This window comes from Mustela erminea, chromosome 2 (assembly GCF_009829155.1).
Source record: "Mustela erminea isolate mMusErm1 chromosome 2, mMusErm1.Pri, whole genome shotgun sequence".
Classification (NCBI taxonomy): domain Eukaryota; kingdom Metazoa; phylum Chordata; class Mammalia; order Carnivora; family Mustelidae; genus Mustela; species Mustela erminea.
This window is the reverse complement of record NC_045615.1, coordinates 28,318,474-28,340,514: the sequence shown is the minus strand read 5'-3', so window position 1 is coordinate 28,340,514 and position 22,041 is coordinate 28,318,474. Positions and strand designations below refer to the sequence as shown.

Here is a 22,041-nt window from a genome sequence, read left to right as displayed (position 1 = left end):
TTTAAAATGTAATATCTAATGACATAAAAGATATTTTACTAAGAATATATTCAAGTAGAACTATAATTAACAAAAAAAGAATATATTCAAGTAGATATTAGAAAACCAAATATAAATGATGCTAGGTAAAAGGTAGTAAACCCTATTCATTTCTGAGAATGTACAAAAAGTTACAAAAGGCTCCATTTTACTTTAATAAAAATTCAGGCAAGAATCCCCCAGGAGTCAGGTTGTATAACAAAATAGTATGTGTACGTGTGTGTGTGTGTGTGTGTGGGTGTGCATATAAACACATATATATATAGGGATGACTGTTTAGCTGGCCAGCAAACCCATACTGACCAACAGATTCTTAATGAACTCTATCAACCATTAAGAAGGTTAAGAGCTTTAGTATTTCCTCCAGCTAGGATGGCACTAAGACACTACAGCAAGTATGTTCTTTCTTTCTTTTTTTTAATTTTTTACTTTTTATAAACATATAATACATTTTTATCCCCAGGGGTACAGGTCTGTGAATCGCCAGGTTTACACACTTCACAGCAAGAAATGTTCTTTCTAAAGACAGTTTGGTGTTACAGAATTTGGACAAGACAGATATAGGTTCAATCCTCATTCCACACCACAATTTAATTAAGGAATGTTACTTGGAGAACCATGAGTGACTGTGGACTCTGAGAAACAAACTGAGGGTTTTAGAGGGGCAAGGGGTTGGTTAAGTAACCCTGGTGATGGGTATTAAGGAGGGCACGTATTGCATGGAGCACTGGGTGTTATACATAAACAATGAATCTTGGAACACCACATCAAAAAGTAATGATGTACTGTTTGGAGACTAATATAACACAATTTAAAAAAAAAATGTTACCTGGACTTTCTGAACCTCAGGTGTTTCCATATGTGAAATGTGAATAAATACCTCCCTTAAAATGCTGTTGTGAGAATATAAGACACAAGGCATATAAAAAACACAGAACATTATAATGTAAGCTCTCATCAAGAGCTAATTTCCTTTCTTATTACCCCTTCTTCTAGATGATTGGATAAATTTTACTAAATGTGTACTGGGGGAAACGTCTGTAGAGTAAAACACTAAATCATATAACAGCATCATAAATATTTCTGATAAGCAAATTCCAGTTTTTCCATCTTTTGGGAGAAATTTATATAAGTTGGGGAAATAAGTAAAGTACCAAATGGAAAAAAAGGTAGATGAAAATCAGTAAAATTTCAAAAGTGGAAAGCAGTGGTGTTTCCCAGTAAAGCTACAACAATCACACCTCTTGGATGTTAGTTTTTTCATCAGACATAGTCTTCTTTCTGTTTTCTAAAAAGTGATGGTACATTCTCAAAGACAACGAGCATGAAGTAACACAAAGAACACGTCGAATGTCAGATCCTTCTGGCCAGAGTTGCTTAAGCTGAGAAATAGTTTCACATGCCTGTGACAAAAGAAAACTGTAAATGTCAGGATATTTTAAAAATATTTTTATTCATAAGTAATCTTACTAGAAGAAATCATACAAAGATAGGTATGACTACATAAAACTATAAAATTTCTGTTAAAAATGATAAAATTTTAAGATGGGAAGATACATGTTTTAGTAAAATTAAAATTTAACTATGTAAAGAGCTGTAAATTATTATCAATCAATAATAAAACATCTTGGCCTTTAATAAGACATGAGCAGATAATTCACAGAAGAAATATAAATATTAACAAAATAGAAAAAATGTTTGAACTCTCTAGTAATATGAGAACAAATAGCATATTTTTATTTACAAATTAAGAAATATTAGAATATTCTAATGATAACAGACAGCACTGGAAATCAAGTGATGTGTCATTTCTCTTATATAATATTTTATATATTATATAAATATTCTATATTTATATAGAAATAGTATTAAAAATACTATTAAATCTTTCTAATCAAAAGAGTGTAAAATTTGCAAATAAACCAGAGGAACAGAGTGGAATGTCCAGATTTATTTCCAAAAACATATAGAAATTTAATAAATGTTGCATCTGAAATCACTGAGATAAAAAAGGACTTTCTAATAAATGTTACTGAGCATCCCTTTGAAAAAATAAAAATTATATCTATACCTCACACTATAAGAATGAATTACAAATAGATTAGGAGTCTAAGTTTTTAGAAATTTTAAGTATAGGAAGAAACCACAGGCAAATCCTCTTTGATGTATGTATGTAGGGCAAGTCTTTCTGACTATGACTCAAAGTCTAGAGGCAACAACACAACAAAAAAATTAATAAATTTGACATTAAAATTTTTAAAAATGTACACAACAAAAAATCATAAACAAAGTAAAAAAAAACTGACAAGTTGGAAGAAAATATTCATAATATATATCACAAAGTGCTAATATCTGTAATGTAGAGAGGACTTAAAATTTAAAGACAAAAAAATGATATAATCCTTCTAAAATTAAAATTAATAAAACCTAAGTAAGCAACATATACATTTATCTTTTTATGTTTATTATTTATTATTATTAGTCATATTACTTTGCAGAGAGATTTACAACTCTCAAAATACTTTTATTGTCTCCATAAAACTCCACAATTTCAAATCCTTTTAACAAAGAAACAATTTACAGCATAACATTTTCTTAATTTTTTTTTAAGATTTTTATTTATTTATTTGACACAGAAAGAGAGATCACAAGTAGGCAGAGAGGCAGGCAGATAAAGAGGGGGAAGCAGGCTCCTGCTGAGCAGAGAGCCCGATACAGGGCTCTATCTCAGGACCCTAGGATCATGCCCGAGCCAAAGGCAGAGGCTTAAACCACTGAGCCATCCAGGTGCCCCAACGGATAACATTATTAAGTGATGATAATAACTTAACTTTATATTTATCGTCCTATTTTTTTCTATTTAATTTTATTTTTTCAGTTTTCCAAGATTCATTGTTTTTTGCACCACACCCAGTGCTCCATGCAACACGTGCCCTCTTTAATACCCACCATCAGACTCACCTAAGCCCCCACACCCCTCCCCTCCAAAACCCTCAGTTTGTTTCTCAGAGTCCACAGTCTCTCATGGTTCATCTCTATCTTTTGGCTCATTGATTCCATTTTTAAAAGCTACTCTGAAGCTATACCTCCAATAATAAAAAAAATTGCATATGTTACAAATAATTATTTATTACAGCATTGATTATAATTGCAAAATGTTAAAAGCAAGTATAAATTGCATAATAGAAAACTGGTTAAACAAATTACAGTACATCCACATGAAGAAGTGCTATGCAGCTATATAACATAATGAAGAAGATATCTATAAATTGTTTTAAAATGATTGCTAAATATGCTGTTAAGAATAAAAAGAAAGATACTGAAAAATATCTATATATATGATCCTTTAAGAAAGAAGATATAAAAAAATACACACATCTGCTTTTTTGTACAAAAAATAATAACAATAATAATACAAGAAAGATAAACCTGAAACTAAAGAGACAAATCACTTACGGAAAGTATTTGGGAAAGGGGTAACTGTAGAGGAGAATGGGATCAGAGCAGCAGGGATAAGAACAAAGTGTCGCTTTGAACCTATCTTTTGTATATCTCTGATTCTTAGAATCATAAGTATTCTTCTTACACCTTTCACATACCCTCCAAAATAAACAGATAATTAAAAACAAACTGTAAATGGGTGGCAGGGACCCAAAGTGAAATACAAATACTAACCAATCAACCTAACTGTATTAGTAATGAATAACAACCAAACTGAATGGGGCCTGCAAGAAAAGAACTAACCTAAATAACTTTGGAAAGCAGTATTTTATGTATTCTATGACTAAAGATAAAAAGAACTGCACATAAATCCTGTAACCTTCTAGTAAATATGTTTCTCACAAGATATGGTTAGCAATCCTAAAACAACTTTATATATATATAGTGCATAATGAGAGATAAATTTCTCATAAATTGAAGAAAGAAATTACAAATAAGGAAAGGGAAAGGGTAAAATGAAGCATAGGAAGTTGGATCAAAGTAGAAGTTACTGGTATAAATACGTGATATTTACGATAGATGATAGATTAAAAAATAGACAGGTGTAGATGCATGGCTTAGCATATATACATATATTTCCTAGCTATGTCTGCTGAAAAATCCTCATTGCAATGATACCCCAGTAGAAATGAACAAACAGGGGCACCTGGATGACTCAGTCAGTTAGCATCTGCCTTCAGCTCAGGTCATGAACCCAGAGTCCTGGGATCAAGCCCCACATCAGTGGGATGCTCAGTGAGGAGCCTGCTTCTCCCTCTCCCTCTGATGCTTCCCCTGTGTGTGCTCTCTCTGTGTCAAATAAATAAATTTAAAAAGAAAAAATAAATGAACAAACATATTTCCCAGATCTTGGCTTCTAAATACCGTTTTCCACAAAAGCAACCAGAACTCCTTGGAGAAGTGGTTGATTTCAAGGTTGAAGCAGAGAAATTACGAGTTGTGGTTTCAAAAAGTAAAACAGTGCTCAAAAAGATGGGGCCTGATGAATTTGAAGATAAATATACAGCCATGTAACCATCACCGCAAGGTATGTCATCAAACCTCAATAAAGTGGTTTTAGAAGAGAAAAAGATGGGAAGGGGGGTGGGCATGCAAAAGAACATAGGTGCAAACTTGAAGGAGTCTCTAGTGTTCAAACCAAGAACTATTTGAGCACCAAAACTATTGTAATATTGGACTCTGATCCATAGTGTAAAATATTCCCTAGTCTATGCTGATATAAGTAAATAAACTAGTAAAGGGCAGAGATATAGGAGCTTTTCCTTACAGAATTCTAGTAAATAAACAAGTAAAGGGCAGAGATATAGGAGCTTTCCCTTACAGAATTCTAAGTAAGAAAAGTAGAAGGAAAGAGTGAAATACAAAATACCTATTGGGCAAACATACCTAGCAATAATTGTTGATGACAAGATCCATTGATGGGTTCTAAAATTAATTAGCAAAAGTCTGAGAAAAAACAGGATTTACATAGTCAGGAAAGATAGCAACTTTACAGTGGAGAAGGCTAGAAGGCACCAGCTTAATCAGTGTTAAGACATATCAATATCATGAACCCTTTGACATACTATTGCTCACAATACCAATTCATTGGCATTCTTGCCAAAAATAAATAACTTCATCCCAGTCATTAAAAAACACCAGACAAACCCAAATTGAGGGATATTAAAATAAATAAATAAATGATCAATACCTTTCAAAAACATCAAAAGCACAGAAGACAAGGAAACTACTACAGATTGGAAGAGACTAGAGAGTAAAAAATTAATGGATGTGGGATGCTGGACAGAATCCTAGAACAGAAAAAGGACATTTGTGGAAAAGTAAGTGAAACTCAAATAATGTGTGAAGCTTAGTTAATAGTATTGTGCTGATGTTCATTTCCTAGTTTTGAAAAATGTACCATGGTCACATCAGATGCTAATATTAGGGGAATCTGGGTAAGAAGTCTATGGGAAATCAGTACTATTTCTGCAACTTTTTCATAATCAAAAAATTAACTCAAATAAAAAGGGTTTTTTTTAAGGTTTCAGTACCTCTTTCATCATATTTTTCCATTTTAATTTTCCAAAAAGTGATTCTAGTGCTGAAATTCTATACTCTTCCAATTGTTTAATCAGGGTTTTATAAGCACTCTCAATCTTCTTTTTATTCTGTAAAAGGAAGGCAAGTCAGATAAATTGTCACAAATAAAATATATAATCACTTTCCAACTACAGAAAATCATATACTGAAGATACAATCGTTAAAATGTATTTCCCAGTTTAAAAAAAAATACACTAATGTAATTACATATCATCAATTCTTTTAAAGCCTGCCAAGCAGCACAATTTTGCTTTTGCTGAATTAAATTTTATCCGGGAATTTAGTGCATTTTTAACAACTCTATGAAAAGTATAATTAACATAATATAAAATTCACTCACTTTTTAAGGGGACAATTCAATGGCTTTTGGTGAAGTTACAGAGTTGTGCAGCCACCATTACAATTTAATTTTAGAACATTTACAACATCTCAAAGAGTGTGCCCACTTAATACACCATATTTTATTATGAAAAATTTCACACACACACATAAATAAGGAATAGCATAATCTTCCCCCAGGTACCTATCACCCAGAAACAACCACTATCAACATACACCACATTTTTATTTTGAGCACGTAACATCCGTAAAGAGATAAATGAAATAACCTCTTAAAAATGAGTTTTCATTAAACAAGGAAATACATTATTATACTAGAGATAAAATCTAACACTTAAAAAAAAAACTTCTTAAGGAGAGATTGGGAAGCATGTTTGTTAAGGCATCCTTCAAACTCAGATTCAGAAATTGCTCCACCAGAATAAAAGGAGATCAAGTGATTATAGTACCTCTTCCCAATTAAAAATCAATCCCAGGGCTGTTCCTACTCACAGTAGGCAACTAGAGTTGGAAAGAGTTTAATGACTGGACTCATTAAATTTTATAAAATCCTAGAAGAAATTTGTCTTTAGGTATCGGTTACCTCTTTGAAAAATTTTTGGTTTTTATGCATGCTTGGCATAAGATATGCATAAAGTCGAAGAATATCGGATGTTTGCCCTGAGGAAAGGACAATGTTGACCTTCATCGCCCAAGACTGAGTAATTAAAAAGTTGAAAAGGTATGTTTGTAGATGGTTCAGGCCTTCATCTGCAACTATCAGGTAATATGGGTAACTGTCTGCCAAGAAAGCTTCCCACTCCTGTGACAGGCATCCAGAAAATGTTGTTCGAACATCAATGGTGGTATTATGCTGAAGATGAAGAATTAAAGCAGTTCTCAGTGGAAGAAGTTCTGGGAAGTTGAAATATGCATACTCAGCATCCTGTGGGGATGGGATAAAGTATATTCTTTTGAAATTATCATTTAACTGGTTTACATATATCATTAAAGTCACTAAAGGAATGTATTCCAACACAGTTTTGTTCAGCTTTAGTCAGGCAATAGAACCTTAAGCCTTGACAGCCATTTCTCAAATACAAGCCATAAATCACAACTTGGACTTAAATACATATGTCCCCTTTAAGCAGGCACATAATAGTCAAGGTTTATCCTACTTTCCTTTTGTGTTCTGATTCTTTTTCTCTCCAATGTCACTTCAGAAAGAAAAAGGACAGAAAAACATGCAAAAGCAAATGGTGGATATAAATTATGCAGAACAGGAAGCCAAGGTGAATCACTTTGAGAGGACTTTTCCAATTTAGAATGATCTTCCTGAAGCAGCAGAGTTTTTTCTCAACAGATCAGAATTAGTACAGTTAACTAGACTGTCAACATTAGACTAGAATCCTGGCTCTTTATTTAAAACATTGCTTGCAAAAAGTCAGCAATGTTTAAAAATCTAGCAAGAATGTAGATTGCAAAGTGACTGAACTCCAAAATCCTTAAGAGAAACACAGTGGTTACCTTTAGGGACAGAATAAGGAAGGGGTGGTAGTGGTTATACCTACCTGTATTTGAAACTCTTAATATTTTACTAATTATATTCATAATTGGAAAAGGAAGATCAAATATATTCCCTCAGAAGTATTTATTATAGGGCAAATAATAAGCAAAGCAGTATTAAGGAGTTTGACATTTTCAAGGCTCAAATAAATTGCTGAGTTCTGAAGACAGACGCAGTTTTCAGAGTTGGAAAAGTAGAATCCAGAGATCAACTGAGTTTTGGTTGAGAGGATAGCTCATCCTCCTTCATGATCCTGTGTGTCTTTACATGAAATTTAATTATTGAGAATAAAATATACTCTTTTTTAAAAAAGATTTATTTATTTATTTATTTATTTATTTGACAGAAAGAGAGAGTGTGTGTACAAGCAGAGGGAATGACAGGAAGAACAGGCAGAGAGAGAAGCAGGCTCCCTGAAGAGCAAGAGGCCAGACTCGGGCCTCAATCCCAGGACCCTAGGATCATGACCTCAGCCAGTCACTTAACTGACTGAGTCACCCAAGCATCACTAAAATATAATCTTAAATATGGTAATTTCTGAATACTGAGATTTTAAGTATTTTTTTCTGTTCTTCCCTTTAAGTTTTCTGAATTGTTTTAGATATATTTAACTTTGTAATAAGGGGGAAAATTACAAAATAGTAAGGTATTTTAATTCTGGCTCTTAAATCATAGTAAAGAACTCTACTGTCACGTTACCTTGAAGAAAACGATGGCAAATTGTCCTCCTTTACTGGTAAGATCCATAAGATAGTATTCAACCAGATAAAAGAAGTGGAGCTCCTGCCCCGGCTTTAATGATTTCTCACATATGCATGTAGTAAGTAATGAATCTCCATCAATCAGAAAAAATTCAGATTCAACAAAATCATTGAATAAACTGGAATATCTAAAATGAAAAAAGTTAAAACAAAAATTACATATTGACTCAATAAAGCCCGAAAAAGACAGTAGCATTGTTATTATTATCCATCATCAATATTATCAGCAAGTGATTTGCAGAGTAATTATTTTATGTCAGGCTGTATGCTAAGACTTTCCAAATATATCCATATGCATGACTATCCTTCATAGGAAAAAGACAGGATCATTATCATTCTACAGATACAGAAACTGAGGTTCAAAAAGATAAGAGCAAATTGTGTAAGATCACGTATCAGTATCTGGATTGGAATCCGAATTTAACACCTCTATTCTGCATATAGACTGGTATTAAATGCTTCCCACTTAATCAATCTTATTTCTTTATAGAACAATAGGTTCATTGACAGTTATGCACAAATAAAGCAAGAGAAAACTGTGTCCATTCAGCATCAAAAAGCTCTCAAAGTTCTATTAATCATATAAATATGTACATATATATAATTATATTTAAAATATACTATGACATATACTGAGATAGATATGCATTACTTTTTTATTATGCTATGCTAGTTACTATACAGTCCATTATTAGTTTTTGATGTGGTGTTCCATGATTCATTGTTTCCATATAACACCCAGCACTCCAAGCAATGAGTGCCCTCCTTAATAACCATAACCAGACTCACCCATTCCCCCATTTCCCTCCCTTCTAAAACCCTCAGATTGTTTCCCAGTTTCCATAGTCTTTCATGGTTCACCTCCCACTCCAATTTCTCCCCCTTCATTTTTCCCTTCCTTCTCCTAAAGTCCTCCATGTCATTCTTTATGTTCCACAAGTGAAACCATATGATAACCGACTTTCTCTGCTTGACTTATTTCACTTAGCATAATCTCCTCTAGTCCCATCCCGTTTGATGCAAAAGTTGGGTATTCATCATTTATGATGACTGAGTAATATTTCATTGTGTGTATGAACCATATCATCTTTATCCATTCATCTGTTGAAGGGCATCGCAGCTCTTTCCACAGTTTGACTATTGTGGACACTGCTGCTATGAACATTGGGGTGCATACGGCCCTTCTTTTCACTACATCTGTGTCTTTGGGGTAAATACCCAGTAGTGTAATTGCTGGGTAATAGGATAGTTCAATTTTTAACTTTTTGAGGAATCTCCACACTGTTTTCCAAAGTGGCTGCACCAACCTGCATTCCCACCAACAGTGTAAGGGGGTTCCCCTTTATCCACAACTTCTCCAACATTTGTCCTTTCTTGCCTTATCAATTTTTGCCATTCTAACTGGTGTAAGATAGTATCTCAATGTGGTTTTGATTTAAATCTCCCTGATGGCTAATGATACTGAACTTATTTGTGTTTCATTTAACAGACACTTTTTCATATGTCTGTTAGCCATTTGTAGTTCTTCTTAGGAGAAATGTCTGTTTATATCTTCTACCCATTTTTTGATTATTTGCTTTTTGGATGTTGAGTTTGAGAAGTGCTTTATAGATCTTGGATATCAGCCCTTTGTCTAATATGTCATTTGTAAATACCTTCTCCCATTCTTAGGGTTACCTCTTTGATTTGTTGACTGTTTCCTTTGCTGTGCAGAAGCTTTCTATATTGATGAAGTCCCAAAAGTTCATATTTGCTTTTGTTTCCCTTTGCCTTTGGAGATGTGGTTTTAAAGGAGTTGCTGTGACTGCTGTAGAAGAGATTCTTGCCTATGTTCTCCTCTAGGACTCTGATGAATTCCTGTCTCACATCTTTAATCCGTTTTGAGTTTATCTTTGTGTATGATTTAAGAGATTGGTCGGTTTTCATTCCTCTGTATATAGCTGTCCAATTTTCCCAGCACCATTTATTGAAGAGACTTTTTTCCTTTGAATATTTTTTCTTGCTTTGTTGAAGATTAGTTGACCATAGAGTTGAGAGTCCATATCTAGGCTCTCTATTTTGTTCTATTGGTCTATGTGTCTGGGTTGTTTTGTTTTGTTTTGTTTTTTGCAGTACCATGCTATTTTGTAATAGAGCTGTGTATATATAGCTTGAAATCAGGCAATGTGATGGCCCCAGCTTTATTTTTCTTTTTCAACATTTCTTTGGCAACCTGGGGTCTTTTCTGGTTCCATACAAATTTTAGGATAGTTTGTTCCAGCACTTTGAAAAATGCCATTGGTATTTTGATCAGGATGGCATTGAAAGTATAGATTGTTCTGGGCAGCACAAATATTGTAACAATTTTTATTCTTTTGATCCATGAGCATGCAATGTTTCTCCATCTTTTTGTGTCTTCTTCAATTTCTTTCATGACTGTTTTGTAATTCCTAGAGTATAGATCCTTTGCCTCTTCAGTTAGGTTTATTCCAGGTATCTTACGGTTTTGGGTGCTATTGTAAATGGAAATGATTCTCTGACTTCTCTTTCCACAGTTACTTTGCTAGTATATAAGAAGGTAACTGATTTCTATGCACTAGATTTTGTATTCTGCCGTATTACTGAATTGCTGTATGAGTTCTAGTAATTTGGGGGTGGAGTCTTTGGGGTTTTCCATAGAGTATCATGTCATCTGTGAAGAGAGAGATATTGACTTCTTTGTCAATTTGAATACCTTTTATTTCTTTTTGTTGTCTGATTGTTGTTGCTAGGACTTCTAGTACTATGTTGAACAACAGTGGTGAGAATGGGCATCCTTGTGTTCCTGATCTCAGTGGAAAGGCTCTCAACTTTTCCCCATTGAGAAAGATACTCACTGTGGGTTTTCATAGACGGATTTTATGAAGTTGAGGAATGTTCCTTCTATCTCTATATTCTGAAGAGTTTTAATCAGGAACAGATGCTGTATTTTGTCAAATGCTTTTTCTTCATCAATTGAGAGGACAATGTGGTTCTTATCTCTTCTTTATATGTTCTGTCACTTTGATTGATTTGCAGATGTTGAACAAACCTTGCATTTCAGGGATAAATCCCACCTGGTCATGATGGATAATCCTTTTAAAGTACTGTTGGATCCTATTAGCTAAGATCTTGTCGAGAATCTTGGTGTCCACATTCATCAGGGATATTGGTCTGAAATTCTGCTTGTTGATAGGGTCTTTGCCTGGTTTGGGGATCAAGGTAATGCTGGCTTTATAGAAATAGTCTGGAAGTTTTCCTTCTATTTCTATTTTTTGAACCAGCTTCAGGAGAATAGGTATTATTTCTTCTTTGAAAGCTTGGTAGAATTCCCCAGGGAATCCATCAGGCCCTGGACTCTTATTTTTTGGGGAGGTTTTTTTCATCACTGCTTCAATCTTGTTACTGGTTATGGGTCTATTCATGTTGTTAATTCCTTCCTGTTTCAGTCTTCGGTAGTTTTCTCCAACCTGACTATTGTCTTCATAGGCTACCTTGAAATCTATTTCTGACAACTTGCTTAGATCCATATCCATTAGATCTGTGGGAGAGGCCATTGTCTCTGGGTCTTTTCTTTGTTGGGAGTTCCTCCTCCTAGTCATTCTGTTGAGTTGTGGTTGAGGGGGTATACAGCCAAAAATACCAATCACTATCTAGGCAAGGTGCTTCCTGGGAAGGTTCAGAGCTATTGGTCACCACCAAAAAGAAACAAACAAACAAACAAACAAACAAAAATAAAAAACAGCCGAAATGAGCCCCAAGAGTAAGATTTATAAAGTACAAAAACAAAGACCAACCAAAAAAGAAAGAAAGAAGAAAGAGAAAAGGCACCCAAAATAAAACAATGGGAGTGAGGGGAAGGTGGTTATAATCCCTCAGTGTGGGCTAGGAAAGGTATTTCAGTTCTTCCTGGGTGTATTTTGAGTTCTCTGTTAGAGAACTCTACTTCCCAGAGATACAGGGAAATTAAAACTGGCATACACACACACACACACACACACACACGATATATATATATATATATATATATATATATATATATATATATATATATATGGTATTGAATAGGGGAGAAAAGGACTACAGTGAAGCCTATATCTATATATATTTAAAAAAGAAAAAGAAAAAAGCATATGCATGAAAAAATTTAAGTTTTACTATGGAATATGTTGTATTAAACATCTAGTTGAAATGATAAGAAGGTTAAAACAAAACAGCAACAACAAAAAACACCAAGAGTCATTAGAAAGAATTAAAAAGAGAGAGAGAGAGAAAAGTTGTATCTAAGCAATGTACAGGCTGTGGGACAATACCAGGAGTTTGATTATACTGCTTTGCCCTGGTGTCCAGGTTTTACAGTTTTATGGGGACCCTGTGGTGGTTGTCCTCTTATTCTTTCAGCTTGTCTTCTGGGGGAGGGGCCTGTTGCATTGTTTTTCAGTCAATCCTGCTTGGGCAGAGTTGCCCTGCCCACTATCAAGGGGCTGGGCTCCAAGGAAACCTGTTTTTCCGGGCTTTTTTAAATCTGGAGGCTTTTGTTCTCTGGCAGTTTTTTGTACCTTTTTGTGGGTCAGAGCAAAGTAAACTGTCCACACCCTGACTTTGGCCTCAGAGAGAAGCCACACGGTCTGTTCCTCTCTGAATCTTCCACAACACACAGACTCCTCCTCTAGAAGCACCATTGAATATCACAGCCTCCCACAGGCAATATGCATCCCCAGCAACCCTCCCAATGGTCAACTGAGGCCCACATTTGTCTCTACACCTCTGTGCGACCAAAACTGTGAGCAATACTGGTCCAGGCAAGCCCAGCCCTGGTGACTGCTGCTCCTGGGACTGTGGCCTCCAATCCAAGCTGGGTCCTCTTAGGCACGGGTGGGCAACCACTGCAGCCAGTCCCGGGACAATGAGCTTGGGTCCACACCTGTGGCCAACTAGTCCCAGCAATTATCCCTTAAGCCCCTTTGTTCTGTTTGAATACTGTTATTAGTCCCTTCCCTCTCATAGCCACCAGTCTCCAAGTTATCGCTGGTCCCCAAGTGCAGGGCACTTTCGCTTTGGGGTATTACTTTCCAATGGCAGGCTTCTGGTAGCTCCCTCCCCCTTCTGTTTATCCTCCAGTACCTGTCTGTGCAATCCCAACTATGTCTTTTGTACCTCTCAACATGATCCTTTGCCCCCATAGAGATCCAGATGTGTATAATATTAAATCTCAGGCTGATTTCATGTGGCATTCAGAGTGCCCTGGTAGATTTCTAGCTAAATTGAGGGGGCTGGTTGAAATGGAGTCCCTTACTCCTTTGCCATCTTGATGGAACCAAGCATTACTTTTTTTAGATCAACATTACTTAATGTCAAATAGACAATAGGAAATCTGTCAAACTCTACATCTCTTTCTTCCTTATAATACTCACTCAGCTTTTGGTACTTCACTCAAAATTAGCTGTGACATTCTCTCTAAAAACATCATGTGTTCTTCTAAGCCTGTAAAAAAGGATTGCTTATTATTTGAAAAAGAAATAGTTATTTTAATTCTATTAAATCTGTAAAAAAATTAAATCTGTATAGCATAAAGAATCATTATTTTATAATTTATAAAAACTTTCAATTGAAAATTACCCATTGTTGCTGCTATCTGGGCCTTGGACTGGAAATGGAAAATATTAACTATAGCAAATATCCTTTACTTTGGTACCTCTAAGCAGCAGTTTTTAATGAAAATGACAGACCTGCAGAGAAAGAAGAAAAATTAGAAATTCATTTATTCCATCAACAAATAGTATTGAATAACTATTGTATATTAAGCAAAACATCAGGCAGTGAGAATACAAAAATGAACAAAAGGCAACATGCTGTCAGTTCTCATGGAGCTTAAAGTCCATCAGGAAAGATGAATATTAATGGATAATTACATAAACAGTGGAAAATTACAAATGTGACAAAGTCAAAGAGAATAGAGGAAGCTTCCCTAAGTAATGCTGAGCTGATTTTTGAAAAATGAAACAAGAATTAATTAAACAAACGAGTAGGGAAGAGTAGCATTCCAGGAAGAGGGCATATCCAAACACCATGTACAAAAGTCTTATAGCATGAAGGAACGTGGGTGGTACTAGATCCAAAATAGAAGCCAGCAAGGCTGAAATGGAGAGGGTGATGGAAAAGCTAGCTGTGCTACAGGGTTCCAGAAACAGAAGAGCATGCAGAGCCTTTGAGGGCATGTTTTCATCTTAAAATCCACTGATGGATTTTAAACAGGTAGTGTTATGGTGGCTTTACATTTTGAAAGATTACTCTGGCTATAGTAATATATAGTAATATAGAGAGAAGAGAGAGAATGGGACCAAATTTCCTGTTACTGGAGCAGAGAGAAAAAACATTGTTTAGAAGGGTGATGATCATAATTTGATGTAATACAGTTTGTTGGTAGTTTGGGCACTTAAGGATATTAAATATTTAGAAGGTAAGTTTGCCACAATTTGGTAATGGATCTGATATGGATGGAGAAGAGGGGAGATTGAGGGTTGTCAAGGATGATTCTTAGGATTCTACCTGATGCAGCAGGGTGAAGGACTAGGACATTCCCATGGCAGGAAACCTTGGAACAAGCCCACATTTCAGGGAAAGATCATGAATTCAAATTTGTGGCAAGACTGAGTTTGACTTGATTTCAAGACCTATTATAGGATAAGTAACAAGAGTTATTAAATATATAGGTTTATGGAATATCTGGGTGGTTAAGTCGGTTAAGCATCTGCCTTTGGCTCAGTTCATGATCCCAGGGTCCTGGGATCAAGTCCCGCATTGGGATCTTTGCTCAGCAGGGAACATGCTTCTCCCTCTGCCTGCTGTTCCCCCTGCTTGTGCTCTCCCCTCTTCTCTCTCTCTCCCTCTCTGACATAATAAATAAATAAAAATTTTTAAAATATATATATAGGTGGGGTGCCTGAGTGACTCAGTCATGGGGCATGTGCCTTTGGCTCAGGTCATGACCCCAGGGTCATGGGATCGAGCCCCGCATTGGGCTCCCTGCTCAGCAGGAAGCCTGCTTCTCCCTCTCCCACTCCCCCTGCTTATGTTCACTCTCTCGCTGTGTCTCTCTCTGTCAAATAAATAAATAAAATTTTAAAAAATAAAAATAAAAAAAATGAAATATATATATATAGGTCTAGAGGTCAAACACAAGGTCTGGGCTAGACCTGAATATGTGAGTAATTTTAATATTATTGCAAACAAGTCCATTGACATAGATGAGCTTGCTTGGACAAAGAGACACAGTATCATGGAAGAAGAAAGAACTAAAAATCCAGTTATATAGATCACTAATACACAATAAATGCCAAGAGAGAAGAGGAAGCATCTGCAAAGGTACCTGAGAAAGAACTGTCAAAGAGGCAGAAGAGAATGAACTTGAGCATTCTGTCAGAAAAACCAAATATTGAGACATTCCTCAAACATGTCATACAGTGTCTTAGGGCAATGAAACTTGATAGATAGATGAATAGATGAGAGACAGATGATTTGATTAGATAGATAAATAGATAGATATTCACATTATATGACAGTAAGGAAAACATAATGGTGAGGCACACAATGATTTTAAATATTAAAATAACAATGCAAGGAAGTTTATAACTATAAAAATGAACAAGCTTATAGAAAGAAGACATTACTGTGGGTTGGAATGGAACGTTTAGGAAACACTTAATGAAGACAGGGGCAAAAGTACGGTCTCTCACTTACCCAGTCATTCTACCTTTTGTCAAATACATAGAGCATCTACTCCTCACCAAGCTTTATACTTGCTGCAACATATGAAAATATACCTAAAACATGACCCTTACAATCTGGTAACGGTTTAAAGAGAATTAAATAAAAAAGTATAATGTGCTGAGTGATCCAGCAGAAATGTACAGGAAGCTATTAGCGAATTGAAAGAGTTCTTCAATCAGCTGGAGAGGTCCTCTATTCTGAGGTTTTACGGATATACTGGAGAAGGTAAAGATAAAGAGGATCACATTTCAGACAGCAAAATAGCACTGGTTTAATGCACATAGATATGAAACCACATGACAAGTTTGGTTCCACAGACTGTTCTATATGGTATAAAACAGAATAACTTGATTGGAAATGAGACAGAAAAAGTAGATGTAGCCCAGATTATAAGGGACTTTTGCCCAGGAAAGAAGTTTAGAGAATTTCCTGCAAACCGTCTGCCATCTGATTCATGCAATCTTCCACCTCACTAACTGCACATTATCCATATTGTCTTCCTTCAGTTCTCCAAGCTCAAACAGAAAAGATGAGTCAGTGAGAACTAAGTAAACAGGAGAAAATTAACCCCAAGTATCTTAGAGAAGGAAGAGCTCCAGAAAAGGTAGGGTTAGACTGCATGAAATAAGATGAAACAAGGTAATTCATAGATTCCCAGATGTTACACAGTGCCCTTAATGTCTCAGGAAATTTTTTATGGTACTCCTAGGACAAAATAAATATCTTCTAGTTTATTTATTAAATAGATAGCTCCAAACTAATTAATTAGTCCTAACAAAATCATTTGAAAATAGAATATACATAAATTGAAAGAAATAACATTTTTAAATTAAATAACAACAATCACTGATGAGACATGTTGGACACTATACAACTTTTCAACAAGAGCCATTGTGGCAGAATAAAACCTTTCTCAATTTGAGAGTAAAGGGGCTCCACAGCCTGACTGACTACTCTCTTATCACACAGCCTACAGGAAACTCCTTATGAAATTTCACTCTGAATTCATGCCCCACTTAATATTTACACAGAACTTATATCACTATGTGCAGTTCTTTCTTATTTAAGGGAGAGGCACATTACGGAAAATAAAGCCAAATATTCATCATAATAATCATTAAATATGTGTAAATTTAAAAACTAGAATCATTAGACTTGGGGGGGGGTTATTAAGAAGAAGCCAGATGAATAAACATGATTCAAGGACAGAATAGTTCAAATTAGCTTTCCAATAATTACAATATTATCTAATGCGACACTAACAAACTGCTACAGAAAAAAAAAAAAAATGCTTGGGACACCTGGGTGAAGCCTCTGCCTTCATCTGAGATCATGATCTCAGGGTACTAGGAGCAAGCCCTGCATTGGGCTCTCTGCTGAGCAGGGAGCCTGCTTCCCACTCTCTCTCTGCCTGCCTCGCTGCCTACTTGTGATCTCTCTCTCTGTCAGATAAATAAATAAAAACTCTTAAAAAATGCTCATAAATCAGGGAGGGGGTTTGGGAGAAGGGGGTGGGATTATGGACATTGGGGAGGGTATGTGCTTTGGTGAGTGCTGTGAAGTGTGTAAACCTGGTGATTCACAGACCTGTACCCCTGGGGATAAAAATATATGTTTATAAAAAATAAAAAATTAATTTAAAAAAATGCTCATAAAAATTTAAATGCTCATAAATGCTTATAAAATTTTTAAATATAATTTCAGGAAAAAATCATGTGCAGAACAATAAAATGGACATGTTGATATCTTAAGCCAGAAATATGAAATCCAGGAAATTTTTTTAAAGATTTATTTATTTATTTATTTATTTATTTGGAGACATAGAGAGCACTAGTGGTAGGAGGGGCAGAGGGAGAGGGATAAGCAAACTTCCCTCTCAGTGGGAAGTCCAATGTGGGGCTCCATCCCAGGACCCTGAGATCATGGTATAAGCTGAAGTCAGACACTTAACCATCTGAGGCACCCCCAGGAAATTCAGAAGACAGAAGAAAAAAACAAGGAGATGGAAAATGGAAAAAATACCAAAAATCACAAAGGATAGATTTAAAAGTTTTAAGATCATCCCACAGTGATTCCAGATGGAGAAAACTAAGATTCTAAAATGAGTAAAGATAAAAATAACCAAAGATATAACTTTAAAGTCATACAATAATATGGAACCACAGTTAAAGTACACATTTTTAGACTGAAAAGTTCTTCCAAGTACTAAGAAAAAATAATGATAAAAGAGAAACACACACTTAGAAATAGCAACTTTAAATTGCAGAGCTCCAAGAGCAAAGAGAAAGATGGAGATATCCTATGAAGAAATGTAAGTCAGAGAGTCCATAAGTAAAGTAGTTAAAGGCATAAGCATTATTGGCAGAATGCCTAGGTTTTAATCCTAGTTCTGACATATACTATAGTTTAATAATATTAGGCAAGTTATTTACTTTCCCTATATCAGTCTACTTATCTATGAAACTGAGACAGACAATAATGTTACTTTCCTGTTTGTGTTTTCTAGCTAATAAAATGTATGACCTAATGTATACAAACTGATGAATATAGCATGTGACACACAGAACTGAATAAAACAAGGAGCATCACTGGATGTTTTGATAAAAGAAAGCAATATTTGCAAAGTTCCCAGGGGAAAATATTTTGAACTTAGAACTCCATATCTAGTCATTCAATCCATTAAGAGGGCAGAAAGAGAGTATCACCAAACATTCAAGAAGTCAGAAATTTCACCAACCACCTATCCTAAATGATAATTTTATTTAAGGAGATAATACAGAAAATTGGGGGGGGGGGGGACAAGCATAGGACAATCAAGAAACAGTGAAACTACATATGACCCAGAAAAACTAAAGGAAGCCATAAAGAAAAATAGGAGGATCCATGATACTTTGCATTTAGAAAAGTATCCATTTCAAACAGCAGTCTTTTTTTTTTTTATTTCCAGCATAACAGTCTTTTTTTTAATGATATGATTTATTTATTTGACAGACAGAGATTACAAGTAGGCAGAGAAGCAGGCAGAGAGAGAGGAGGAAGCAGGCTCCCTGCTGAGCAGAGAGCCTGATGCGGGGCTTGATCCCAGGACCCTGGGATCATGACCTGAGCCAAAGGCAGAGGTTTTAACCCACAGAGCCACCCAGATGACCCTCAAATAGCAGTCTTAATGATAACTACATTTCCAAAACAAACATACAGATTGCTTCTACAATAAATAACATAATAAATAATGTTGTAACTTGTTTACTTGGCCTTCCGTTTATGATTCAAATAGAAATAAATCACAAGAATTAGAGTTTTAAAATACTGTAAACTATGATAAACCCTGACAGTATAAAAATAATGTAATAACAAAATAGGGAGGTTCAGAAAGGGATGAATAGTAGAAAAAGAAGAGGGTATATTAGGTTCTTTGTTTTTCATAGAAGAGAGTCCAGGGATTGTATCCAAAGATAATAAACCAAAAATTAAGGGTTTCTGGAATCAAGAAGTTAAATTGCCTTTCTTATATAGGTACTGAACCAATGGGATACCAAATAATATAAATGGGAGAATTTCATTTGTATTTATATTATAACTAATAAATTAATAGATCTTGCTATTTTTAGATGATAGCACAACAAAAATATAGGCAAATATCTACTTCCATATAGAACTATACCATTATTGAAATACTCTAACCAAAAAAATATTTTAACCTGAATTTGATCAAAACTCCAGAAGCAACAATTAATTGACAAGACATTTATAAGCTAGAAGAACGTATTAAATAGCACCAGGAAGACTAGGTGACTCTCTACAAGACCAAAAAGGGAAAGGGAAAGGGAAAGAGAAAGGGAAAGGAAGGGAAGGGAGGGGAGAGGAGGGGAAAGGTAAAGGGAAGGAAGAAAAGGAAAGAGAAGGGAAGGGACCCCAATTTATTAATAAATAAATTATGAGAGGATAAGAGATTAAAACAAACTTAAAAACATATCATCTAATCATAGTAGTGCCAGAACCCTATTTTGGATTCTGATTTAAACACTCTTTAATAGGAAGAAGAGAAGGGTAAAAAAGAGAAATCATAGATTATTGGAAAAGATAAAAGTTCAGTCCAGAGAATAAGGCCCAGGGAATGATGGAACCACTCGATGGAAAAACTATAGTTCCTGAAACACTGTCTGGAGAAGAGCTGAGCAGCAACAGACAGAATCCTAGATGGCCTTCAAGACACCAGCAAGAAAACAGGAAACCTCAACCTTCTAGGTGCAAGGAACTGGATTCTTCCAACAATCTGAATGAGCAACCAAAGCCTGGACAAGATGTCAGCCTCAGCAGGCACACTCATTTCAGTCTGGTGAGATGCTGAGTAAAAGGATTCAGTTAATCAGTGCCTGGATTTCTGATTCATGGAAACTTATAAAATAATAAATTTATATTGACTTATGCCACTAAATTTGTGGTAACTGGTTATGCAGCAGTAGAAAACTAATGCGTGCCCCTTGACCATGAATACATTATTTTAATTGTTTTTAAGAAATAAATTATTATTGTATGAAACCACTGAAATGTAGGGGTATGGAGGAATCACCTGTGAGATATTAAAATGCAGATTCTGATTCTGCAAGTTTGTAATTGAGCATCAGGTTCTGCGTGGATTAGGAAGCTGCTTACTGCTGTCCACATCTAGATTTTATTGTTCATGCTCAGATCTGACCTCTCTTAGTTTCTCCTCAAGGCCCCAGATCCCCTGCGCCCTTTCTTTCAAGAGGATCCCTTAAATGCCTTTGCTCTCCTTCAGACTTTAGACCCTGGCACTCCTAACCAGTGTCCCTTCCCACTCTCTCCCCCCAGGCTTTGCCTCCCAAGGCCAACAAAAAGACCTGTCCAGAAGGGGTGGGGGGGTGGGAGATTGGGGGAACCAGGTGGTGTGTATTAGAGAGGGCACGGATTGCATGGAGCACTGGGTGTGGTGCAAAAACAATGAATACTGTTACGCTGAAAAAAATAAATTAATTAAAAAATTTTTTTAAAATAAAAATAATAATAATAATATAAAAAAAAAGACCTGTCCAGCACCGTTTGGGGGTTCCTGGTGGCGCCCGCAGCGCCCCACACCATGAGCACCGCGTTCCCAGAGCGACTCTGGGCCTCCTCCCGCTCAGACGGGAGAGCTTGACCCCCTGAGGGGCATCTCCATTTCAAGTCTCTCCCTAAGTTACACCTGTCATCTACAAGCCGGCTCCGCAGGCTCCGTCCCAACCTTCCCCCCACCCCCATCCCCATCCCAGCTGGGTCCTGCGTTGGAGCACCTGCCACTCCCCACACCTCCTCCCCCTGGAGTCCGGCCCCCACCTGCTGCGTCTGAGGAGCGCTGACAGGGGCTGGCCGCCCGCCGGCGGAGAAGTGACAGAGAGAGGACGAACCTGGAGCCGGAGTGTGAGCTGGACACATAGCCTGAACTTGGGCTTCTGTCTAGCGGAGCCGGCGCAGCCAGTCTTTTATAACCTGGAAGGGAGTTTCGGTTTCATTTCTCCTCTCAGGGATGGGTAAGTTTCATTTTCCTTCAGGAAAGAAGAAAGAAAACAGTTTCCAGAAAAGTAAATTTTAGCATCCTTCTCTTCAATCTGAACCTTAAGAGATAGCAAAAACAATAATAAAGGCTTTGGAATTTGGACATAAAATAGAGGAAACACGGATCTGAGACCTCTAAACATAAATTCGAGAAGCAGCTGTTTAGAAATAGATGAACTGTAACAGTGTGGAATCTGAAGTCCTCCCGTGAGAGGTGAAGACTTGCAGTTCCATCTTTATGCAGAAACAAAAACAGAAACCGTATGGAAGAATACATGAACTCCCAAGTTTCCATTATGAGAAGCGAATGATTACTGTTATGTGTGAACTATATTTGGAGATTTCCTGGGCCAAAAACACCATTAAAAATTAAATGAAAATGCAACATGCTCACTTTTATTTCTGCCTTAATGTTATTTCCACAAAATTTCTGCCTAGGGTGTCTGCAGTTTG

General features: G+C 36.0%; 1 protein-coding gene across 8 annotated transcripts in view; it reads right to left on the bottom strand.

Annotated features, from left to right (window-relative positions):
• Positions 1-21,544, bottom strand: part of DDX60 (DExD/H-box helicase 60) — a 113,753-nt gene extending 92,209 nt beyond the window's left edge. For 2 of the 8 annotated variants that reach the window (XR_004283171.1, XM_032332588.1), the window contains exons 1-8: positions 21,370-21,511; positions 14,815-14,939; positions 13,885-13,994; positions 13,680-13,749; positions 8,207-8,396; positions 6,545-6,886; positions 5,574-5,690; positions 1,281-1,442 (exon numbers count right to left, since the gene is read on the bottom strand). Coding sequence is in view for 7 of the 8 variants with exons in the window: in XM_032332588.1 (XP_032188479.1) it covers positions 1,281-1,442; positions 5,574-5,690; positions 6,545-6,886; positions 8,207-8,396; positions 13,680-13,749; positions 13,885-13,888 (885 nt within the window). In the remaining variant the exon portion in view is untranslated. Of the gene's footprint in view, positions 1-1,280; positions 1,443-5,573; positions 5,691-6,544; positions 6,887-8,206; positions 8,397-13,679; positions 13,750-13,884; positions 13,995-14,814; positions 14,940-21,369 lie in introns of all 8 variants that reach the window. The other 6 variants (XM_032332590.1, XM_032332594.1, XM_032332592.1 and 3 more) reach the window with 6 other exon arrangements.
• Positions 21,545-22,041: the final 497 nt, after the last annotated feature.